We start from the raw sequence: 24,899 nt of genomic DNA, 5'->3' as shown, positions 1-24,899 counted from the left end.
GACTCTACAGATAGGTTGCCTTGTATTTGCTGAGATTTGGAGAGCTACACCACCAAATCAGCTCCTTTTTAGTTCTACAACAATGACATACAGTTTGCTACCTGCTTGCTAGCAAAACCATTTTCATGCTAATAACTATAAATTGTTGAATATGAATTTTAAAGTATACCTGTCTGATTAACTTTACACTTATTGACATGTCACAAAGATAATTTGCTGTTTCAAGGTGCTAGCAAATGGCAGAAAAGATTTGCAGACTGTCTGATTCTATTTCATGTAAGCTTATTAAATACAAGTAATAACAAATATAAGTGACTTTAGTCAAATCTATAATGTGATGATAAGGATTATTAACTTGATCGTAATAGTGGTCATGAATCCTCTTCTTATCTTTGTAATTATTGTTCTTTTTGTTTAGATATTTTTTACAGTGTATGTTTCCCCTATTTAACTTCCAGACTCATGTCATATTTGTGACATCATGATCATTGCATCGCTTAATACAGTCTGTGATGTAATTAATCCTAACCCACTCCTCCTCTGAATTGCACAGTTGCTTGGTTCACCTTCGACCCGGCATCCTCTCACCCCGACATCGTCTTCTCCAACGACAACTTGACTGTGTCTTGCAACAGTTATGACGACCGGGTGATCATGGGTAACTCCGCTTTTTCCCGTGGTGTTCATTACTGGGAAATAACAATCGATCGCTATGACAACCACCCAGACCCAGCCTTCGGCATCGCTCGGGGTGACGTTCTGAAGGACGTGATGCTGGGGAAGGACGACAAGGCCTTGGCTATGTACGTGGACAACAACCGCTCCTGGTTCATGCACAACAACTCGCACACCAACAGGTAACAGAAAGTATGATATGACCGTTCGTGTATTACTGCAAAGATTTACTCTTTTTGTAGGATTCTGTAGTAAAAAAAAATGTTTAAAGAAAAACTAAATTCACGTGAATTTTTTAAAAGAAAACTTTTGTTGACACATATTCTTCTAAACTTTTTTTAAAAAGGTTATAAAAAAATATAAAACTTGGTCTTTCATATAAATGCAAGAAGTTAGTTTCTGCGAGTTTCAGATTAATAAAGTTAAGTGAAATATATTCTTAATATTTCCTCCTGAAATACAGAAAAGAGGGGGTTTAGGCCACATCAAATGGAAATAAAAGTATAAGTACTTTAGTAATTTAGTAAATGTACTTACTAATGTATTATAACGGGTTGGAGGGCTATTACAGTACAAATTAGGATGTAAGATATTACAATACATACATATATATATATATATGGCAAACAGCAACTCATTCTGTCTGATCATGTCTACCTGTGACTGCAGGACGGACGGTGGCATCACAAAAGGATCCACTATAGGAGTGCTGCTGGACTTCACACGCAGGATCCTCATCTTCCTCATCAACGATGAGCAGCAGGGTCCTGTTGCCTTTGAAGCCTTGGAGGGCAACTATTACCCTGCTATCAGCCTCAATCGAAACGTCCAGGTAAAACAATTACACACATCGAGGCCGCACATTTCGTTCAAATTATTTGCATCTCTGTACTAGTACATATCTTAGATTATTTTTACTGTTTACAACTGAACTGAGACAGATCTTGTGGTAGTTTTAGGCAGGCATAACATTTGCCATATCATCCAAACTGACTTTGACCAATATGAGCTTTTAAAGTCTCAACAGGGGTCATTGCTCTTTGCCACTTTTCTTATTCTATGGTCTGTCTCTGGCTGAGGAAAGCCTGAACGACTGAGGCAAAATGCTTCAGTCACAGAGAAAATAGAACAACAGCTTCACCTGCTGGAGGAAAAAGACAATCATATGTCCATATTTTATTTTATTAACTCATGTTTGTGTGTTAACTTGTTTTTCTTCAGGTCACTCTGCACACTGGTCTACCCATCCCCGATTTTTACACCCCCGGGGAGGCAGATCCAAATAGCTCCGTGTGTTAAAGACTCACCACTGCACGAATCAGGGAAACCTCGCCAGGATTTCCCACCTACCAACCTGCCGGTCAATAACACTCATACCACCTTCGCCTTTCTATTCTCAGCTTCTCCTATACCCCCTGACCAAATGACCCCATGACACATCTGAGAGAGGTGCCATCCAGTTCTGAGCCATGTCTTTTTCATGCCTAACTTTGGACACATGGACGACATGCAGGGCACTGTAAATGGACGATGCTCTGCCCCACCATAACTTGTATTTTGATGTAATGCAGAAAACTTAAGAGGATGACATCATGCTTATCTGGATCTCCAGATAATGGATTTTGCTTGCTATAAAATGAATTATAATAATCTGGAATTAAAAGAACTGTCAAACAGTTTGGAAAATGTTCTAACCTAGATGAGAAGGCTGACAGTTCTCTAATGGTATATATGCCAACTATGAAGCTAAACCTGTTGTCAGTTCACTTAGCTTTGTGGTAAGACTAGAAATTTAGTGGACAGACGTGAAAGTGAGATCAGTGCGACAACTTGCCAGTGGAGCTTAACTTAACTGTAAGCAACTTAACTTGCCACAAGAAAGCAAATATTTCCAAAAATGTCAAATTCTTCTTTCAATGCAAAATCTTGTTTTTTTTAATTGACTCTTTCAAAAAGGATCCCAGTCTTACAATTATCATACAGTTAAGTTAATCGTCACGTCCACCCCTCATTTTCAGATTCTCATCATAAATATTTTCATATGTTTAAAACTCTTTTTGGGAGAAAGAGAGTTACCTGTTATTATTGTTTGTATGAAAGTATGTGAGGATGGGTTTAGACTGGTCAGCAGCTGCAGCGATCCTTGGACCAGAGCAATAGTCCGACTCTCAGCTGTATCATTGTCATATCCTCGTCCGTGTTATTGAGAAGCTTTTCTTTGTGGCTTAGCTCAATTGAAACTTCTGTGTCGTTTTTCAAAATTACAGCATTGGCTTTAAAATGCTACTGGAAGCAAGGCCTTCATGCAACCTTACTCTGCAGTGCTGCTCTCACAACTGGAGGGAGAGATTTTGATTTAATGTGTATTTAAGAAGTGAGTGGAAAAGTGGGTTTATGACTGTGAAAATGTTTGAATAAGGTGCTATAGCAGCTCACATAGTTTTTGCTTCTTTTTGTTTTCTTTTTTACTGTAGGTGACTGAATACTAGTAGTTTTGTAATATTGTTATTGAAATTATCTATTTGGAGAGGTATATAGTTAAATAAGTTATTGATGTTCAGAGTTTTACAATGAGAATTCCTTCTTTTTTCTTTTGCTGATGTATAGTTATTACAGAGGGAAAGAGTTAATTTTTTTGTCACGTTAAAAATGTTGTTTGGAGTTAGTTCTTGAGCTTAAGAGGTTTTTCAGTTTTATTTCCTATAAAAGCAACACGAAAGGAGAAGAGACACTGGAATGTATTGGGTTTTTTTGGCATCACAGTTGGGTAACAGCCTCCCCGACTGGCAACATCATAAGACAATGCTTTTTTAAGGCTAAGCCATGGTAAATGCTAACACTAGGCAAGAGGACACAATGCTAACATGCTGGTAAATTATCATGTTTAGTAAAGCTAAAGCAAAGCAAAAGAGTCGTGAAGTGGTAGAGTAGCATGCTAACATTTGCTAATTAGCACCAAACATAAAGCACAACAGGGAATGAAGGGAGTATAATTAGTTTTGCAGGTGTGTGGTCAGAAATATGAAATGAAGAGCACTAAATGAAAAGTTGAGTGAACGTTTACTGTGTAGCTACAAGAAAAACAAATGCAGTCAAATTTAGCAGTCCCTTAAGAGATTGAATTAGCTGTATCCTTCATCCCGCTTCTACAGTAGCACCCCCTACACCTTTTACACAGTTGACTTTTGTTGTGTTATAGCATACTACCAGGTGTTTCAATTAGCTTATTTACCTCCAAATGGTGACAAGTTTTCCAACACTTCTATTTCTCAAGGTGTTACTGAAATAAGCACAAAGCCATGTCTCAGTATACTCAAAAAAGAAAGTTTCAGTGAGAAGGGGGTCAAAGTGCAGAAAAGCTACATAATATTTATTAAAAAAATTCCATTTTCTTGTGAAAATAAGAGAGACTTTGCATTTGCTACCCCCCCCCCCCCCCCCAAAAAGGTAATTATATCTTCAAACAACACAAGTCCTCCTCTGAGTCCACCATGTTCCAGCACCATGTTTCTATAGTAGCCCATGATGGAAAAAGCAAACACTGACCCCAGAGAGGACCTTTCACATTTTCTTTTTTAGTGGTCACCGCACCAAATATTCAAAACATGTTTCTCATACATGCTTGGAAGAGGGGAACGAGGCTCGGAGGTTTATAGTTGGCTGTACTCTGAAACTTTGCCTTGTTAAATCCTGCTAAGTGCTCCTTTTAAGCATTGAACAAAGATTTTTTTAAGGGATTGCAGGATCTTAAATTCGAAGTAAATTTTTGATTAATTCATTAATCAACACACTTTGCATCCATCCCAGCTCCTCGTGTTTTAAGTCATTATGTGACTTGTTACTTGCATTTTTCTAACCCCTTTGAGTAATACAGCACAACTCCCTGCAGTACAATATTGTCCTAATAAATCATTAGAGGGTGTGGTAACAACTTGTGCCAACTCTGCCTTTCCACAGACAGAAAGTTTTAAGATATTAAGTAACAGTTGAAGCACATGAAGGAGTTATTCAGTTTAATCAAGTATTATTGAATTAAACTGAAGTGAATTTGCATCAACTTTCAAGGCTTCATTCATTTACAGCACTGCAAGACAGCTGGTGTTTCTCGATCCCTGAAAAAAGTCTTGTTTCATTTTTAACCAGCATGACTTTTCAGTTTCCGTCCAACCAAATTTTCTTTTTTCTTTGTACTTAGCAGTTGACATCTTATTGATTTAGGTCATATTTGAATTGTGAAAAAAAGTTTTATAAATGGAGGGGTTCTGTAACTTTTGACCAGAAATAATGATCAGTGAGAGTAGAAATACCTACAACTGTCATAGAAACAGTTCCACCAACCACAGCGACAGCTAAATGACCTTAAATCTGAATCAGTTGAGAATATGTCGGGGGTTGGGACATATTTCATTGAAGCCTTGTGGTTGACAATGCGTCCATGCTTAAAAACCTATCCTGCAGACAGTAACTGAAATCAGATTGTTGAATATTCAGTTTGAGGGAAATGTTGCCCTTCAGGTTGCCCGGAGCATCATAGCCCTCGGTCATACAGTACGTGTCTAGCACACACATACGGTGCTATCCTGTGTTTTAACTTCATGGGAAGTACCTGCTTCCCTCTTCAGTGCCCAAATAAGCTTTGCTACAGAACTAGTTTCATGGCTTCAGCAGTCAGCTGTAACATCTGTGATGCCTGACTTCACCTGCAGCTACATACTTTTTCTATTTTAAAAGGGCAAATTTAAACATCATCTTGTTGCTATGGATGTACTGTAACAATCACAATACTGAGAGGAATATCACAGTCAGGTCTCATATTGTTTTCCTTTTCCTTGATAGTGGAAAATCAAGGAAAAGGAATAGCATTGCTCCTTTTTTATATAGCAAATAGATATTGTTTTCTTCTTCCCTGACATTGCAGGGACTACTAAAATGGCCTCATATAGTAAGGATAACAATTTCCAGTGTGAAAGTGTATGTGCATGTGTACAGACAGTGAAACAAAATAAACCAGCCTACTGCTGCTTTCAGCAAGCTCCATGGCCTTTGCCGCAAGGCCAAATTCAAGCTTTGCGACAATGAAGTTGCTGTTTTTTCCAAGGTAATTTTCTTCAGCCATAACTACAATTAGGCAGTGTGAGTTTCTTTTGAGTCATGCAGAGACACATGCAGCCATTTCCAAGACATTGCAGACCCTCAGATTCCAGGATGAATGAACAACATGGATTTTATTCAACAAAACTTTCTATGACATTTTCCACATGTCTTGTGTGAGATGAGGCAAACCTCTGCTAGTTTTTAATATAAGATTAATATTTTGAGGGAATATGTGAACTTAAAAAAAATAAATAAATACCCGGATGTGTGTTTCTGAACTGAACAAAGAGATTGTACTGATGCTAAAAAGTGTGTTTGTAACATTTGTTATCTCTAAAAGAGCCAAATACACTTTTAACTACGTTCAATCAAACCAGGTCATTTAGGTCTCTAAATACAGACTTGTCCAAGTTTTCCAAATTATTGAAAGTGTACACCCTGTCGCTGGGCGACATTTGGTGTTATATTTCCAAATGTACATACGCAAGTGTGTGCTTGTGTGTGGCTGTGTGCGCGTGTGGGTCTGCATAACCTTCATAATAACTTCCTTTTAGATCTAAAGTGATTTGCTTTGCCCTATTTGATCTGAGGTGGAATTTAATTGCTCAGTTTTATTTACAGTGAACCTCACATATATCTGAGGAGAGTTTTATCAATATCTAATGAACATTGTTCTTACAATGATTTTAACACAGTATGATTGCTGATTGTCATAACTATGTCTGTTATCATCATATTACTGCTATCATTATGATGATTTGAAGTATTTAATGAGCCTCTGTGTTTGCTCTTTGTGTGAATATTCAATAAATAGGTGTCAACAAGGTGTTACTTTGTCTGGAATGTCTATCTGCAACCATGTTTAAAAATATAGTAGGAGAATGATTATATTTTAGGCTAATTCTTTTCAAGGAAGTCTTCAGTTTGAATATATATATATATATATATATTCTTTATTTGTATGTTATTTCATATTTTTACCCTGCTAAATTCATTTGGTAGCTGTAGTTACTTGTAACGGCCACTTTTAAAGAGCATAATGGTAAAGCATCACTTTTTAACCATTTTGAGTAGGAATTTGTTCCTGTCTGACATTTTATTTGCACATGTAATGTTTCATACCTGGGAAAATTATGCAAATGCAGACACAGCCTAATGAGGTGAAATTAACAATAGAAACTTAGATAAAGCCAACAGGGCATGGAAAGAGAGTGTGATTGAGAGCAGCTGCATGAATGTTCAGAGAGAAACTTACAAAGGAAAGGTGGTGCGAATACAGAAAATCTAACGAGGCCAAAACTCAGAGAGACTGCAGAGAAATGAGGCAAAACAGAAAGTCGCCGGATGAAGCGTTTGGAAAAGAGTGATAAAGAACTGCACACACACGCATACAGAAGGACTGACAGAAACGGGAACAATAAGACAATCACATGTGTGAAACCCAATCAAACACGCACAGCCAAGAAAACACAAGGACAGGAAGACACACAACGAAGGGATGTATTTGAAACAAAACAAGACACTTACCAAACCCAAAACATTACTTTAATCCTTAGTTATCCTTTGTAGTATTATCATCACCTATAATAGGATAGAACTGAGTTTTAAAACATCATGTCAATGTACTGACATAAAACAAATCTCTGACAGTCAACTTTTACGTACGCAAAAATTGCAAAATTGGGGACATCCTGTCCAAAACAGCACAAAAACTAGTCCATGCAACTGTTCTTCTACACTGGATATCGTAATTCCCTTCTAACTGGATATTCTGTAACATCCAATGTGTAGTGGTCCATAGAGAACACAGCACACTGCATAAAGTGATGTACATTCACAAGAGGTATCATCTATGATGACTGAAAAGAAGTGGGTATGATTCCTATGGCCTGCAATCATCTCGGCTGCATGCACTTGATCCTGAATTTTGACAGGAACTGAAAGGAGAGCTACTTCTCCCATATCAGCCTCCCTTTATAGCTCCCTCTAACACACAAACCCCTTTGTGACCAACCATTGACCTGCAGCGACACAGCTTTGTGTCGACCTAGTTGTTTAGTTAGGTTTAGGCAACAAAAGGCTAGTTCCTGAAAATATCTCCACTATCTTCCTGATATTGCTAGTTAGACAGTTTGCTCCTTTACTAACGTTTCTCTCAAATATCTTTCACAAACGTCTGTTTTAACTTTCCTTCTTCGCTGTCTTGAACTCGGTGTGTTTACTCTATAGTTTGAAGTGATGCATTCATTCTCCCTCTTTTTTCTTTTTTTTTCCTGTCCTCACTTCACCCTCACAAAAACCGGTCGACCAGTCTCCAGTGAAATGAAAACTTGTCTCTCGACTTTTCCCTCATCTGTACGCAAAGCACCTCGACGCGACTAATTTGGCGATTTAAATCAAACTGGGTTGTGTTGTAAAGTATTTCCTCTCACCACTCCTTGCTGCTCAGCTGGGGCCGGACAAGGAAAAACATCCACCCCCCCAGCCTCCACCAATGAAAAACAGCCTGAGGAGGAGACTTTTTGCATGAAATCTACTACCGTGTTCCTATCGTGTTGACTTCACTCCCAGTCAGGTCACGCAAAGCAGTCCGGTTCAGTCTACCTGCACAGCCAGCATGGCGACTCCTCTCACCGACCAGGAGAAACGTAAGCAGATCAGCATCAGGGGGATCGTGGGAGTGGAGAACGTGGCAGAGCTGAAGAAGGGTTTCAACCGCCATCTGCACTTCACTCTGGTCAAAGACAGAAACATCGCAACGCCCAGGGATTACTACTTTGCCCTGGCCCACACTGTGAGAGACCACCTGGTTGGAAGATGGATCAGGACACAGCAGTTTTACTACGAAGCAGACCCAAAGGTACACGGGATATGCCTCATAATGTAAATCTAAATGTTGAAAGTATCTTTAGATGTTGATTAAGATTCTTGCATTATCCTTCACTGTCTGTTTGTGCAAACACCGATATTTTGTTGACTTATTGCCACATTTGGTCTTCTTCAGCGGTAACTAGTTTTGTGTTGCATAAATCTTTCCCAGAATACAAAGAATCTTTTCAGGTCACTGCATCACGTTCACTTGGCTGGATTGCAGAAAAAAGGCGTGTTTCACTTTAATTTATTTGCTGCTCAGCTTTACTCTACATTTCTGCACCTTTTTTTTTTGTTTTACCACCAAAAGTTCTCTTTTAAAAGATGTACCTGTAAAGACAAAAAAAAAAAAAAAAAGTCTCAACATGTTGTTTTTTCTTTATCTCTGCCAAGAGGGTGTATTATCTGTCTCTGGAGTTCTACATGGGCAGGACACTCCAAAACACAATGATCAACCTGGGGTTGCAGAATGCCTGCGATGAAGCCATCTACCAGGTCAGACGCTGGCTCATTGAGGCTTCAACCACAGTTGCACAATCTGAACACGCTGAATGACTCTACTCTTTACTCTTTTGATCTGCGCCTCTATAGCTTGGCCTGGACATGGAGGAGCTGGAAGAGATGGAGGAGGATGCAGGGCTGGGGAATGGAGGACTGGGCAGACTGGCAGGTAAAAACGTCTGCAGGTGTTTGTGGAAGACTAAGAGAAAGAGGAAGGCTTTTTCTGTTGATCCATTCCTCCTTAAAGACAGAATTGCAAGAGGGTCTGGAAATAAGCAAAGGCCTTAATTCTGCTTTAACTTGATGTTGAAGCCCAAAATTTCGTCCTGAATCCCAGCAAACCTGTGAGAGACCACTTATTTAGCATGGAAACACTTTACAACAGAGCTTCATTGTTATCTCCAGGCTGCCTTGGCAGTTCTCCATTAAATAACTCTGTGAGCCTATTGAACATGTGAAGCTACTTGCAGCCAAAGAAATGTTGCAACAATGCTAATGAGCAAATGAACACCTAGCAACTCCACCAGAGCCACAAACTTTACTTAAGTTATCGTTCCAGAGTTTATATTTCAGATTATGTGCCTGATTCTGTTTTTCTTTTCTCTACACAGCATGCTTCTTGGATTCCATGGCCACCCTCGGTCTTGCAGCATACGGTTATGGCATTCGATATGAATATGGGATCTTTAACCAGAAGATAAGAGATGGCTGGCAGGTAACTGCAGGTCTTTTCAGTCTGAATCAGTTCTTTCAAGATTTTTAAAATGGTCAGGCCTAGCTGAGGCTCATCTTCTCTCTGTAGAGCAAATGTTATCTTTTTGAAAATTAGGATTCCCTGGTCAAAGTCGCCTGAAGCCAAAGCAGAAACAAATTGGGTCAGAAAACGTCATGAGCTAATCATTAATGGAAACATAGATTGTGGTCAGCCCCATATGGCTCCGCTGAAGTGGTGCAAGTTCCTTACAGATGCTGGTGCAGGTTGGTTTTAGATGACAAAACAAAATGAAGCTTGTGTGTCTTGTGATAAGAATTCCCCAAACTAAAGGTTTTTGCTCTTTTGAATTCTGCTGTGTAAACATGTACCTCTGAACTCTGAACTGCACACATGCTCAGTGTTTTTGCACATGGGTGGATGAACCTGCGCAACTGATCCCTGCAGCTACTAAAGGTTAAAACTTGAATAACACACTTGTAATCGTGTTGCAGTTTGAATTTTTGGTGGATATATAAATAAAAATCAGTTGACAAACCGTTTGAAAGTTAGAAATGAAGCAGAGAGGGTGTGGTCCAAATGTCAATTGCCATGAATTCATGGAGGTGTTTTTTTTTGTTTTTTTTTAACCCACTGTTGCCCTCACATGCAGCATTGACGGATAACACGGATGACCTCTCTGCTGACACACATAGATGCTTGTGGACACTGTCAAATTTTTTTGTGTTTTCTTTGATACGAGAGGTTTTAATGTTGAGCTTTCCCTGTGTAAAACTAAAATTTATCCTCAACATTGATATAGAAATGTCAGCAGTTTGCATTTCAGGTCACATACAATTGCTCAAATCAACTGATGCGACTTAAACCATGCCTTTGTCATATCTGTATGTATTGGTTCTGAAAAGAGAACATGAGCGGAAACTCCCAGCCACTTGGTTTACACCTTTTGTTGTTAACAAGCACTGCAGTCCCTCCTTTATTCTTGCATCTCTGTCTGCAGTCTCTATCTGCCCATACAGTCTGAAAGCTGGTAAAGAGGTGTTGGTGTCAGAAATATGTTTCTGACAGCCATGTCTGGGTGAAATGCATTCCAGATATTCCTGCAGTGTCCTTGTCATCGTCCCAAGATCATCCACTTTATTTGCACATGATCTTACTTTCCCTGTAACAAACAAGGGGAGAAATTATTCAAAACTTCCTCATCCTCGTTTTTTTTCCCCATTTTGCTCCTGCTCTACATCTTAGATGTCTCCTCTCAGAGAGCTGCTCCCACATGTGGCGTGGTTACTAATCATAACTGATGTTAAAGAGTACCAGATGTGTGAGCAGAAATCACATAAGCAGCACAGCATCCAACCCAGTGCAGAAAATTTATTTTGAAAAATCTGTTTTCATATTAAAACAGCTTGGTTAAAACTCTCAAGATGCCAGAACTGATAGACACCTTACTAAATATAACACTCAAGTAACTGCGAGAACTTCCTCTTTTCTTACCATAAATAATGATGTAAATGCATCAGATGAGGCAGAATTGACCCTCTAGGACACATTGATACTTTTTTTTTTTTTTTTTCTTGGAGCCATAACTTATCTCTGTCCCGACCTGTGGTAGGTGGAGGAAGCAGATGACTGGCTGAGACATGGAAACCCCTGGGAGAAAGCTCGTCCTGAGTACACGCTGCCTGTTCACTTCTATGGACGTGTAGAGGAGACCAGAGAAGGTCCCAAATGGGTTGACACTCAGGTACTTGGACTCGGTTAATGGTTACGTGAAGCACAGGAAAGACTACCTACTTTTGTTTTGTGCTGATAGATGGTACACTTTGATGTTTGCAAATGGCTGTAAACTCGCTTATACTTACATTGCAGTGATTCTTGATTGACATTGGAAAGTGTTACGCTTGTCCTAAATTGTCTTGTTTAAAACCACACTCTTTATTTTCAAGCTCTTGTCAGTGTTGTTGCTAAATCAACATTCACCTGTGCTGTTGTGTCTTCCTCTGACTGCTGCAGGTTGTCCTGGCGATGCCATATGACACACCCATTCCCGGCTACATGAACAACACCGTGAACACCATGAGATTGTGGTCCGCTCGTGCACCCAATGACTTCAACTTGAGAGACTGTGAGTGTTGGAAGTCTTCTCTTCACGTGAAGACAGAATCCAGTTTTGCAACTCTGTCTCTGCGTTTCCTTCAAGTTTTCAACCGAAAAACTTTGCAAGACTAAAGGAAGCTGCTGCAAGAGTGGTTACTTCCTCTGCATGTGTAATTTTTTTAACTTCAAGCACCATAATGTGCAAATTTATCTGTCTCTAGTTAACGTTGGAGATTACATTGAGGCAGTTCTGGACAGAAACCTGGCAGAGAACATCTCGCGTGTGCTCTACCCAAATGACAATGTAAGTTTTTAGCAGGTTTTTAGCAGTCAGCACATAGAATGATCCTGTGCATGGGAATCCCAAATCATGATCACCTGCAAAGGATCAGTTTCCTTCTGTAATGGTGGACCCTGTTCTCCTTTTCTTATGTCGTAGTTCTTTGAGGGAAAAGAACTTCGTCTGAAGCAGGAGTACTTTGTCGTGGCGGCCACACTCCAAGATATCATCCGCCGCTTCAAGACCACTAAGAAGGGAGGCGTCGGTCGCTCCTCCTTTGAGGGCTTCCCTGACAAAGTAAGCCACAGAATCACTGATGGCTGCAAAAGGCAAATTGATGGTGTCTGTTTCCCCCCCACAGCCAAAATGCAGAAGCTGTGTGTGAAGAAACCCCATAAGTAAACCCCACGAGTACCATGTAGAACCACCTTTGGCGCACAAATTGCCAACATCTTCTTATTTTTCTCACGTTATTTTACCGAGACCAAGCTGAAAATAAACTTTGTCATTTGTCTGTGGCCAAAACAATAAAATCTTAGCTCAAACGTGGAATAGATTTTAAGAGACTGCGTTGCTAAAGAATATTGTGTTTTCCAGGTTGCCATCCAGCTGAATGACACTCATCCTGCTATGGCCATCCCTGAGCTGATGAGAGTCTTTGTTGACATCGAGAAACTCGACTGGGACACGGTAAATGGTTTTGCTCAATTGAGAGTAACTTATGGGAAGTTGAATTAGGAAATCGTGACCAAGTAAGAACAAATAACATTAAGGAGGTTGAAACCACAGAGCTGGAGGAAAAAACGAATACCTCACTGTTGCATTATTCTAATGTGCAGCACTGGCCCACCTTGGAGTTGACTGCAATTGTTTAATATGAGATTCATTCCTCCTCTGCAGGCCTGGGACCTCACCAGGCGCACCTTTGCCTACACCAACCACACAGTCCTTCCTGAGGCTCTGGAGCGCTGGCCTGTGGAGCTGCTGGAGAATCTGCTGCCCAGACACCTGCAGATCATCTACCAGATCAACCAGGCCCACCTAGATGTAAGTTTGCTGCAGTTCAGTCAGGAAATTCTCCTGAATACAACCTGTAATTTCAGTTTTTTTTTTTTTCTCAAACCCAATCACAAGCTTGAATAATGTGTTATTACTTACTTAAACTCTGCAAATCTGTGACTTAGGAACTTTTAAGTCCTAAAGACATGTCTGTTTTGCTCCTGCAGAGGATTGCTGCTCTCTTCCCAAAAGATATTGACAAGATCAGGAAAATGTCTCTGATCGAAGAGGACGGATGCAAAAGGGTGAACATGGCACACCTGTGCATCGTGGGGTCTCACGCTGTGAATGGAGTTGCTCAGATACACTCCAACATCATCAAGACAGAAGTGTAAGCCTTCTGCTGATGATCACAAAAAGCGTAGAGAGCAATTAAGGAAAACTCAAAACACTATTATGCAAAAAGAACCGAAAGTCTTTAGCATTGTTGCAAATAATTGGGGAGGGGAGATATTGATACTTGCTACATGGGAATGGCCTCATATCTTACCACACGATTTTGTCATCAGCTCTGCAACTCATGTTAAGAAACCTGGATTCCTGAAAGCTGTAGTAACTGCATGCTTCAGTGCATTTACTGCAGGAAGTAAGTCAGTCGTTAGGGTTTTTTTCCGATCCTGTTATCCAGGTCCTTCAGATTTTGTCAGTGTTTCGTAAGACAGTTTTGTGTGTAATCTTTTTAAATCAGTCAGTACTTTAACTACATAACCAAGCTTTGAGCAAAAATCTAATCAAACCTGTTCCTGTTGAACCAAAGGATGGGTTTTTTTTGTTGTTTATTTTGGATTTCTACCAGCCTAGTTTTGGAAATCAACATTAAAACAGGGTAATATGCTGATGTTCAGGTGTATTGTGGTATAGCATAAGAGTATGTGCTAATGAAAGAGAGCAGGAAGCTGGACTATCTGTGGCAGATTTCATTGCACTTTGTCTGAAGTTGACAAGATATTTGGATGCAGAAGTGCTTGATCTATTGAACAACTGAGTGACAGTTTAAACAAGCCCCTTGAGGGGAAAAAAAAAAAGGGTAGAACAGGCTTAAAAAAAAAAGTTTTAAAATGGGAATTCCTGCCTAATTATTAAGACATTAATCATAAATACATTGGTCTGCTGGTTTATGTACTGTGTGTTCACTCTCCTCCATAACATTTACCAGACTTTCCTCTCTTTTCTTCCACAGATTTCGGGATTTCAGTGAACTAGAGCCGGGAAAGTTCCAGAACAAAACCAATGGCATCACTCCCAGACGCTGGCTGCTCCTCTGCAACCCCGGACTGGCTGAGCTTATAGCTGAGGTGTGTTATAGCTGAGACATAGAAACACATACATGCCAAGAGACAGTGTAGTGTTTAACACCTTTAAACCGTCAGAGATGCATTCCCCATCTGCAGAATGAGGAAATTTTTGACTGCATGCTGTCAAGTTTGTTTTGTTAGTTGTATTGTAACCTTTGACCCTTGTATATTATAATTTTTTTTGTCAGGTCATTGGGGAGGATTACGTGAAGGACCTCAGCCAGCTCAGCCAGCTGAATGACTTTGTTGACGATGCTGCCTTCATCCGTGACGTCTCTAAAGTGAAACAGGTAGAGTCCCGAGGGTTGGTGCAAAAAAAAACAGCACAATTAGTTCAGCTACTGTGTTTTTAGGAACAATTTTGATGTTTCCACGAAATTATACAAGGAGAATGAATTGATTTGCAAATCATTGTACTGAAATAGTACACAGATAACATATGAAGTGTGTAACTGACACATTTATTTATTTATTTATTTTTGTGCAAAATATCCGCTCAAATAAAAAATAATGGCAGCGTGTTTGAACTAGTTGGGGCAGGTTCATAATTAAGACATCACTTCTTTAACAGCAGTCTGCGTTAAGGATCTGAGGAGAACAACTGCTGTAGCTTAGAATGGAAATGTTTTCCAACTCTTTGTCAAAAATCTATTTTTTTTTTAATGACTATTTGTTGTTTGAAAATCCTGTATATATTCACATTTGTATCTTGCTTTGACCATTTGTTGTGCTCCTATCAGTTTAGCAAGTTATCCCTACCATGTGCACACTTGTTTTCATTCATTCATTCAATCAATCATTTATTTTCTTATATGAATTTTTGCCCCAAAATCCATCTCAGACTTATTGACCTGGTGTGTTCCCATTGTTATTAAATGATGCTTTATGTGATTTGACTTCGGGAAACCTTGCAATACTTGCAGTGTTTCCCCTGTTGCACCTTGAATCCAGATATTTGAACCTTAACGGAAAACTACATCTCTCAACTCTATTGTTATAATTTCTGCACGTCATAGCAGGAAGAGACCTTACAGGCTAATTCAGTTGTGAAACATCACTTTTAGCAGCTGTAAACTGGGCACGTCCAGACAGGACTCTGATTCAGCAATTTCACATCATGGACTCCATTTGTTGCCAAGTCACATATTTGAAATGTTTTCACAGGACAACAAGGTGAAATTTGCCCAGTACCTGGAGAAAGAGTACAGGGTGCAAATTAACCCATCCTCCATGTTTGACGTCCATGTGAAGAGAATCCACGAGTACAAGCGTCAGCTCCTGAACTGTCTGCACATCATCGCCATGTACAACCGTAGGTGGAGCTCTCTCAATTGATTACTCTGTGCCACCAGCTTTTATATGTCATCACGGGTGCCGATTATCTGAGCGATGAGTTGAATGACACAGTGTGACACATCCTGATGTGGACGATTCCACGCCCAGCTGTGCTTCATGTTAAAACAGATGTGAGGAATGCTGCCATGGGAATCTGCTGTGGGAATTTTCCATGAAGTCTAAAGGCTGTAATAAACTGGACGGCAGTTTCAGCACCTCTGTGCAACATGCTGACCATTTGAGCTGCATTTGAAGCTTTTTTGTTGTTGTTGGGAATGTTCTGCACAGAAATGCCCCTTATGATAATTGTGTATATTCTACGCAAAGCCAATCCAAAGAGGTGTATGTTTTTATTAAAATTGCAATGCTCATATTTAGTTGTCTTCTCTTTTTTTTTGCTCCCAAGGCATCAGGAAGAACCCTACTACACCGTTTGTACCGCGGACAGTGATCATTGGTGGAAAGGTACCGTACCAGCTCAGTCAAGCCTGACAAACCTCACTGAAGTTTAATAAATAAGTCACGCCAATGTTAATGAATGCTTTTGTTTGACAGTTAGTCTTATGTTGTCGCCCTCTGCAGGCTGCACCAGGCTATCACATGGCCAAAATGATCATCAAACTCATCACCTCAGTGGCTGATGTGGTGAATAATGATCCCGTGGTGGGAAACAAGCTGAAAGTCATCTACCTGGAGAACTACAGAGTTTCCCTTGCGGAGAAAGGTACCATTTATTCCAAAATGCTATCTGTTCCTGATGGTGAACCTATCAATGCCAATAATTTTTTTATTTTTTTATTTGTTCTTCCTCAGTGATACCTGCCACAGATTTGTCAGAGCAGATCTCCACTGCTGGCACGGAGGCTTCGGGAACAGGCAACATGAAGTTCATGCTGAATGGAGCTCTGACCATCGGCACAATGGATGGAGCCAACGTGGAGATGGCCGAAGAGGCAGGGGAGGAGAACCTCTTCATCTTTGGCATGAGGGTGGAGGATGTGGCGGAAATGGACAAAAAGGGGTAAAAGGATTTGCATTTATTTGTTAGATGACATCTAAATATTTTATATTGTTAATTCTACCGTTTATTTATTTTCTTTAGCTACGATGCCATGACATACTACAAGAAGATACCTGAGCTGAAACAAGTGATGGATCAGATCACGAGCGGATTTTTCAGCCCCAATAATCCAACGCTTTTCAAAGACCTCACTGAAATGCTCTTCAAATATGATCGGTGAAGACTTTTTTTGGATTGTTTACCTTTTTTTGTTTTTTTTGTCATTGTTTAGTTCATTGTTCAGTTGATTTGATTTTTTTTTTTTTTTACGTGACCTTCCATTGTCTATTTTTTTTTTTTTTTAGGTTCAAAGTGTTTGCAGACTTTGAAGACTACTTGAAATCCCAAGAAAAAGTCAGCAAGCTCTACCAGGTAACGTTTGCCTCATTAAGTTCCCCATTTAGCACCTAAAATCAATCTCCGACTGTATATTATAATCATGATGGTAAATCTAAAAATGTTTATTCTTTAAAAAAAAAAAAAAAAAAAAAGAATCCAGTGGAGTGGACAAAGATGGTGATCAAGAACATTGCTGCCACCGGAAAGTTCTCCAGCGACAGAACCATCGCAGAATACGCGACCGAGGTGTGGGGCGTGGAGCCGACCGACCTAAAGATCCCGCTACCGAGCGAGCCCAGAGAGGCCATCGTAGAAACTGCCAGAGCTCTGAAGAAAATGTGAAGCCGTTTGACAACCAAAAGGCTGCCTTTATGTTTACAAGCACATTAACTGTCTCCATGTGCTTCTAACCTTCATGTAACACATTTCTTAGCTTTTTCCGAGGAGTTGGGGTGCTTTTAGAAGTGCACATCTTTTTTTTCTTTTTCTTTTTTTTTTATCTGATTCAAAGCACTGTTACATTTCTTTAGCTCCAACACATTTATCACTGGGAAGAGAAAGCTCAAAGAATTTAGTCATATCTCATGTTCCTCAGGTTGACAATGGGCAGAGGTTTCAGGAATTTAGTCAGATATCACGGCAGCTGACTAATTCAGATTCCTGCGAAGATGCGTACTATGTACTAAGACAAAAACTTGTCTTTTACTACTATTTGTAGAATTGTTTTTTGCATCAGTATAAGTTGGTAAAAAAACTAATACACATTTGTGCTCTACAGATGTTCTTCTTACTCTTGAAATAATAAAAAAAAAACAAAACTGTGAAACTATCTGTGAAATGACATGATGTGGTTTTATTTCCATATTTAGAAAAAAACGACATGCATTTTGTGGCCAGTGTTGGACTCTGTTTGAGATTATTTTTCACAAAGTGGCCAAAGGAGGGAAGCCTACTCTACCATCTCAGTGTCGTAGAAATTTCCTGCAAACAAAAAAGACAGAGTTGCAGTTACTTTGGGTTTATGGGTGGCGTTTGCAAGAGAAACATAGAAACCTTAATGAAAGACACATGAAGGCTGAAATAATTTCGAAACTTACCTAATTATGTCCGACAAATTGGGGTCCAAGCAGATGTTGTTATGAGAGAATCCAAGATTTGCATTATAGGAGATCATTTCAACCTGAGCATCTGTGCTCAGTTCTTTTCGGGCCTGCAGTGATATCTGATACAACTGGATTCAATGAAAACAGAGAGTTTCAGATAGGATTCAGTGCAGGAAATGGTGTCAGTGGAGAGGATGAGTGGATACTGTACCTTTTGACCCATGTGATAAGGAATAATATTGTCATCCTCTGAATGTAGAATGAGAAGCGGACTGGTCAGTGTCTTTAAACTACATCATTGTTGGAGTAGAAAATGATCAAAGTCAGGGAACTGAGTAGCACAGAAGCAACAATGTGAAAATAATGTTATATTCTCTGGAAAGGTGTTCTCTTAATAGGGAAAAGGTCAAATAAAAAAATCAAACGCAGACATTTCTTTTTTCTACCACTATACACTTACTTGTCATCGTTAGCAAATACTATGTTGTTCCTTTCCAGGAGATTCCAAAGCAAGCTCTCAAATCCTGGAAGGAACGAGTACATCTGGAAAAAGAGAACTATGTGGCAATATCCTGTGCACTGTAACACCGTGCAAGAACTGGCAGAGCAGACTCCATGATAAACACCAGTCTACTCAGAAGTAAGGTTAAAAGTAACCAATTCATTTCTGCATATTAAAATGGTGTATTAAAAAAGTATTCAGTTGCTCATCAGTCTGTGGTCATTATCTCCCTCACCTCATCGTGATGGTCCATACATTTTCAATAGTAGACAGGACTGCAGGCAGGCCAGTAAAGAACACACACAGTGTGTCTATGAGGACATCCCAGGAAAATAAATCACCTTTATAGTGGCATTTTTCTCTCCAAAATTCCAATATATGCCCCTGAATCAATGGTATATTCACACATTAACCTCCCATAACATCACAGATGCTGGCTTTTGCATCTTTGGCTGATAACAGCCTGGATGGTCTGTCTAATCTTGTTCATTATAGTATTTAATTTCATCTATTCATTTACCATTTACTATCATCCAATGTCATATAGTCTATATATTGTCCAGTAATCATTTAAAAGTTTTCTATGCACACGTCTTCTGTGGCAGTGGGGAACTGGGTCATATCTCCATATTTGCGCATGGCATTTTTTCCAAACAAGACACAAAAATTAACCTAGTTGTGTTTTTCTTTAGTGGTAAACAGCTCAAGGGGCTGCAAAAAGATTAAAAGTGCAACAAGTAGTGGATCCTCACCTTGGCGAGTGGATGGTCTGCCACAGCCTCTCCTATTCTTGTGTATGGAGCTTCAAGGATTAAAGCATCAACAGCAGAACCTGATCGTAAACACAGTCAAATTCAAAAGATTAAAAACACAATATAAAAGCCTGGGTGGAGTACTAAATTCGAATCTAGAGCCTTGTGTGGATGAAAACAACTAGTTATAAGTTGTCATTTTCATCCAGAGGAAACCTGATGCTCGTAGGATAAAAGTGTGTAGCTCTGTTGTTTTTTCTTTTGAATAACAAATTAATATATATAGAACATATTCAATTCAGTGTTTAATGACAATTTTTTCATTTGTACAAAGCTGTTAATTACTTTGTTTTGGCTTGGTGATGAGAAAAATGAGATTTTGCTGTAATTCAGTACTCTCACAAATGTTTCCATTTTCTGAGCATTTTCTGAGTTCAGTTTGGTGTCAAATGTGATTGACTGAATTTAGGTGTAAGAAAATAGGCTTGTTATGTGTGTCAGTCAAACACACCTCACACCCACCTTGCTCTTGTATTTTCACTGCAGTGTTGGTTGCCACCCTGCAAAAACAAAGTAGAAAACATTTTAATTCAGTGTAATCTCAACTCTCTCCATTTTCTCTGTTTGGGTTATTAGCAGCGGACACAACTGTTGAAAGTATATTTAAAGAAAAACTAACCCAGTGCCAAGCGAGTGTCCCCACAGACAGACCACGCTTCCTCTGTGTCGTTTCTTTACCCAGTGGTATAGGTAGAGGGCGTCAATGGTCAATCCAGCCTCACTGGGCTCCCCAGTGGAATCTCCGAAACCTCAGGAAAGACACGGTGCAGGCTAAAAAGTGTGACTGCAGTCAGACTTTAACTAACAGAACACTGCACTCTTTCTTAGACCTGATTAAAGCATTCAACTTCATTGTAACCTATATTCAACTTTTGCTTGTAAAAATGCAAAATCAACATTTTTGCAGCATTGCTCAGTCTGACCTTGGGGTGAACTTGCTGGGACTTCCACTCCTGGGAAGATTGACAGCTATCTTTAATGTTTTCCACAGAATGATGGACTCCAACTAGTTTGTAAATGACCCTATAACCCTTCCCAGATTGATGGGCAGCAACAATTGCTTCTCTAAGATCATTGCTGATGTCTTTCCTCCTTCGTAACACACACCTGAATGCTTCAGACCAGCAAGCTGACAAAACTTCTGCTTTTATGGAGATGGTCAGTAAGATATGGAAGTGGTAAGGATGTTTTTAGTTTTTCACACTCTGCTTCTGCATTTTGGCTTAGTAGAAGTTAAGAAGATAATGACATGGTGTAATAATATATATTGTGTGTTGTATTTATCTTATTTAACAACTGTAAGTCCCAGAATGATTTTTTATGTCCTGATACAAAAAATGTAAGTGGAAATGGGGTTTATTTTCTTTGTCACATTGTCCTACAGTATGTATGTCTTCCTTGTATTTGCCAACAGAGGTCACAGTCATTTGTACATTAAACTTCAAACACAGAAATCCAACAAACTGATCAAAAGAAACTGCCACATAAAATGTGTTATTAATACCAATCGCAGCTATAATGTTTATTAAAATCTGTTGACCATGTTTTGCACGGCTGAACAGATGCATCACTTTGTATATAATCAAAATAATGTCTGTCGGCTTTTCTCATGAAATTGGATGAAATCCTGTCAGGTTTTGTAGATAAACCAATCTTCACTGTGTATTTTCAGCTACTGATTCAGTCCCAAAGACTCCAGGGCCGCAAACCAGAAAATTATGTTTGAATTTAGCAGAAAAAAAATGAACAACACTTATAAAGAGCAACAACAATCATCTTACCTCTGTAGTCTAAAGATAAGACATGATACCCTGCAGCACTCAAGATCTACAAAAAAGAAACAATGCAAAATTGAAAAAAGACAAGAATCTGAATTCTATTTTAAAGTTCAAAGGTAACCAGTTGTGTTTCAGAGTATAACCCTTACCTTCACCAGTTCTACTCTGTGATTTATTGCCCTGGAGAACAAACAAATGAGGGTAATTAATAAACAAGAGTGGCTTCTAGACTCACTTATTCCAACCAATGCACCCCAGCATGCATTGTTTCCACTGGATAAAACCAAAGGCCTGAGCACCCATGCAATACCCACTAGACCCTATTAGGATCAATTCAAGGATCTCTATCCTGCTGCTCTTATCCCACCTGGTCCCTGTGTTGCCATGGAGATAGATAATAACAGCACGGCCGTCTCCCAGAGTCTCATGGTACCAGTCAGGGCTTCTCCCAGCGGATGCCTTCCATTGGCTAGCAGGGAGTGTATGCCTATGAGATAGACAGCGAGAGAAAAGAAAGGCTGAGCATCACAAACAAATACACTTGTGTTTTAGGATCATTGTGCTTTTTGTGTGGGCCTTGTGTAGCTAAATAAGCGTGACTCCATTCACTCAGGAGCCACCTGTGTTGAATAACCATGCTGTATGTTCAAGTGCTGATTCACTTCAATGGTCTTAAATGGCCTACCACACTCCTACTGAGACGCCGTCTTCTGTGCTGAGGTAGAAGTTGCAAGTGTGGTTCAGCACGTCTTGAGGTCTGCCGAGATCCACGAAGTATGGAAACCTCACTACAGCGGACAAGAGTACACAAGGTCAGTATGTTTGGTTTGTCATGTTTATTACAACATGTTGCCTAATATTCTATAATGTGATATGTTAATGTATTGCATCATATCATATTATGTTGTTTTTAAGTACATATCATAGTGCACTGGACGATATAACACATCTATTTGCATTTAGTTTTGGATTGAACCATAACAGATCAATATGTAAAAATCCACAGCATTACAATACCATAACATGTCATGATGTGCCTTTCCAGACTGGATCATATCTCATAATTTCATATCACATTGTTTAAAACCTTACTTTATTAAACTGTAACCTTGCAAATTGTATTGTTTCACACTCCATACACATTCAGTGCAATGTTTTGGGACACCGCTCATTTCTTTTCCTTTTGCTTCCAAGCAACCAGACATTGCTGTAATCTTATAAAGTGGTCTTGAGCAACAGCTCTCCAGGCTTTCTGAAGGTCTTTCAAAGTTTTTCTTTGGACATTGGCTGCATTTTTAAAAAAATCCAGCAAACACCTGATGCTGGACCTGAGACATGCATCTGGACATTCAGTCTCTATACATCTACTGTCCACTGAAGCTTCATCAGAAATTATCTCCATGGAAGGGTGACTGTCAAGCTATTCTTAAGGAAGGGAAACAGGGAGAAAGGGTTGAGGTATGCCAAATGACTCAAGAAGTGGACTGAAAATCTACTCTGGAGCCCGGACCTCAACATTATTGAAGCAGTGTGGGATCATCTTGACAGAGAACAGAACAGAAAGTAGCCAATACCCAAAGAAGAGCTTTGCACTGTCCTTCAAAAAGCCTGGAGAACTATCCCTGAAGAAATGACAAGAAAGCTTTTCAAAGAGGGTTCAGGCTATGTTGAGGAATAAAGGCGGTCACACCAAAATATTTACTCTCAGTCTCATTTGAACTGAACTGTACAAACTCGCTGTTTCCTTTTTTCAAGGTAACCTACAAAGAAATTAAGGGTGACTCAACACTCAAGCTCAGTAATGACTATAATTAATATAATTAAGGTGCACCTAATAATTTGTAAACACATACATTAACATAACTCTCACTGCAACTACAATATACATTTTGATCCAGCAAATACTAAAACTGACCTTTTTTCTGCATAATTACTTAACGTGACTGCATGTCCTGTTTTTGGTATTCTAGACATTTCGTTGTTCTAACACATATTTCAATAAACTAACATAAAGTGACTGTGCTTTGAATAAACACTTAGGACTGGAAGCACATTACTTACACAAGTGAGCAAATATGGCATGGCCCAGTATCCAAGGGAACAGGTAGAGAATGACAGGAACTGAAACATAGAGAGTAAACAGATATGGCAGAGCGCTCTGCATGTCCGCCACAGGTGAAATTATTTCAACTTTGTAGCAACCCAATCTGCTCCGCTGTCCAAACCCCTGCTTTCCTGTCTTCTTGTTTCCGTCTGGACGAACAGAGGGAGAATTCAGCAGAGCTTTCGTTAGTCCAGGAGGAGCATTGTGAAATACAGTGAAATGAGGTCAACGTGCATCTGTAACTGTTCGTTCACATTTGATAGTGGGTCGGGCGTGAGAAAAGAAATGCGTCTACCATAGAAAAAAAGCACAATAATGTCGCAGAGCACAAAAAAACTATGTCTGTGATGTGTTGCTAAACCAACAATCCTCAGCGGACACAGATACACGCTTCAAATGTCACAGGAACCAACTTGTGGTTATACGTACGCCCTCAGTCCCTGCGATACCAATACAATCAACAAAACTGGACAAGCTCCAGCTGACGTTACACTGCAAGGCATTGTGGGTACTGAAGTTCTTTGACAGAAACGCAACGTGTATAGATTACGTTTGGATATTTTTCGTTAAGCGACAACATATAAACACTACTATATACGCTCACATTGTATTTCTTACTCATCTGTGAAATTAATAGACACAGACTGACTTATCGACACATTCTAGTCACAAACCACGCAGGCACCTCTTGCTTTCTGACTCTAATTATGAATCTTGAAAACGTTTGACACCATTTAACATCCCTGCGTGGCCGTTTCCCGTGTCTTTGTGATAGTTTTTGTTGCTTTCTTTGTGTCGTTTTGTGTTACTGCTTCTTGCATTTCGCATTAGACCGTCTACTTTTCTAGTTTATCATGCCTTTGTAGCAACCATTTGGAACCCTTTTGTGTGACATTTTGGTTATCAAGCATCTTCGCTGTGTCACTTTTTTGTGTCATTTTGGTGATATTCTATATCTATATATTTGTGTCCATAAAATGTCTTGTTGATTTTGTGGTTCTTTTTTATCAATACATTGACAATTCATGTTGCTTCATTCTGATATATTATGTTTTTGAGGGGGTCACGTATATGATGCAAACAGATAGCAGCCACATACTTTTAAAGAGCAAGTGTGCTTCCAATATTGTTACACTTATTTGCATTTAATTCATGGTTAAAAAAATAGGTTTAGAGATATATCACCTTTTTTTTTTGACTGACTAAATTCCTAGCCCAAGTTGACATTGTACCTTTTGTGTTTGTTTTTGTACAATGCAGTGTGTGGAGTGTATACATTGTT

At 39.4% G+C, this 24,899-nt stretch overlaps 3 protein-coding genes across 4 annotated transcripts in view; 2 read left to right on the top strand and 1 right to left on the bottom strand.

Moving 5' to 3' along the window:
• trim9 (tripartite motif containing 9) overlaps positions 1-6,595 on the top strand; it is a 36,454-nt gene extending 29,859 nt beyond the window's left edge. For both annotated transcript variants that reach the window (XM_072366054.1, XM_072366053.1), the window contains 3 exons: positions 554-857; positions 1,345-1,507; positions 1,897-6,595. In XM_072366054.1, the coding sequence (XP_072222155.1) occupies positions 554-857; positions 1,345-1,507; positions 1,897-1,974 (545 nt within the window). In that variant the 3' untranslated portion in view covers positions 1,975-6,595. The remainder of the gene's footprint in view (positions 1-553; positions 858-1,344; positions 1,508-1,896) is intronic.
• A 1,720-nt stretch (positions 6,596-8,315) lies between these two features.
• pygl (phosphorylase, glycogen, liver) lies at positions 8,316-18,106 on the top strand. The gene is made up of 20 exons (XM_072366052.1): positions 8,316-8,629; positions 9,034-9,135; positions 9,232-9,310; positions 9,753-9,856; positions 11,466-11,597; positions 11,867-11,978; positions 12,172-12,254; positions 12,390-12,527; positions 12,828-12,920; positions 13,131-13,277; positions 13,457-13,620; positions 14,470-14,584; positions 14,773-14,874; positions 15,749-15,896; positions 16,326-16,384; positions 16,502-16,643; positions 16,733-16,940; positions 17,022-17,156; positions 17,285-17,351; positions 17,472-18,106. The coding sequence occupies exons 1-20, from the start codon at positions 8,387-8,389 to the stop codon at positions 17,658-17,660; spliced, it is 2,562 nt and encodes an 853-aa protein (XP_072222153.1). The 5' UTR covers positions 8,316-8,386; the 3' UTR covers positions 17,661-18,106.
• Positions 18,107-18,203: 97 nt separating this feature from the next.
• Positions 18,204-24,019, bottom strand: LOC140270842 (lysophosphatidylserine lipase ABHD12-like). Its single transcript, XM_072366080.1, has 12 exons — positions 23,575-24,019; positions 22,199-22,301; positions 21,881-22,000; positions 21,663-21,693; positions 21,517-21,562; positions 20,355-20,484; positions 20,198-20,235; positions 19,676-19,755; positions 18,882-18,964; positions 18,633-18,711; positions 18,416-18,549; positions 18,204-18,299 (listed from the first exon to the last, which is right to left on the bottom strand). Exons 1-12 carry the CDS (start codon positions 23,675-23,677, stop codon positions 18,281-18,283), a joined length of 966 nt encoding a protein of 321 aa, XP_072222181.1. The 5' UTR covers positions 23,678-24,019; the 3' UTR covers positions 18,204-18,280.
• Between the last annotated feature and the right edge of the window lie 880 nt (positions 24,020-24,899).

The sequence above is a fragment of the Leuresthes tenuis genome, unplaced genomic scaffold, assembly GCF_036924035.1.
Source record: "Leuresthes tenuis unplaced genomic scaffold, fLeuTen1.0.hap1 SCAF_15, whole genome shotgun sequence".
Taxonomy (NCBI): domain Eukaryota; kingdom Metazoa; phylum Chordata; class Actinopteri; order Atheriniformes; family Atherinopsidae; genus Leuresthes; species Leuresthes tenuis.
This window is presented reverse-complemented; position numbering and strand designations above follow the sequence as displayed.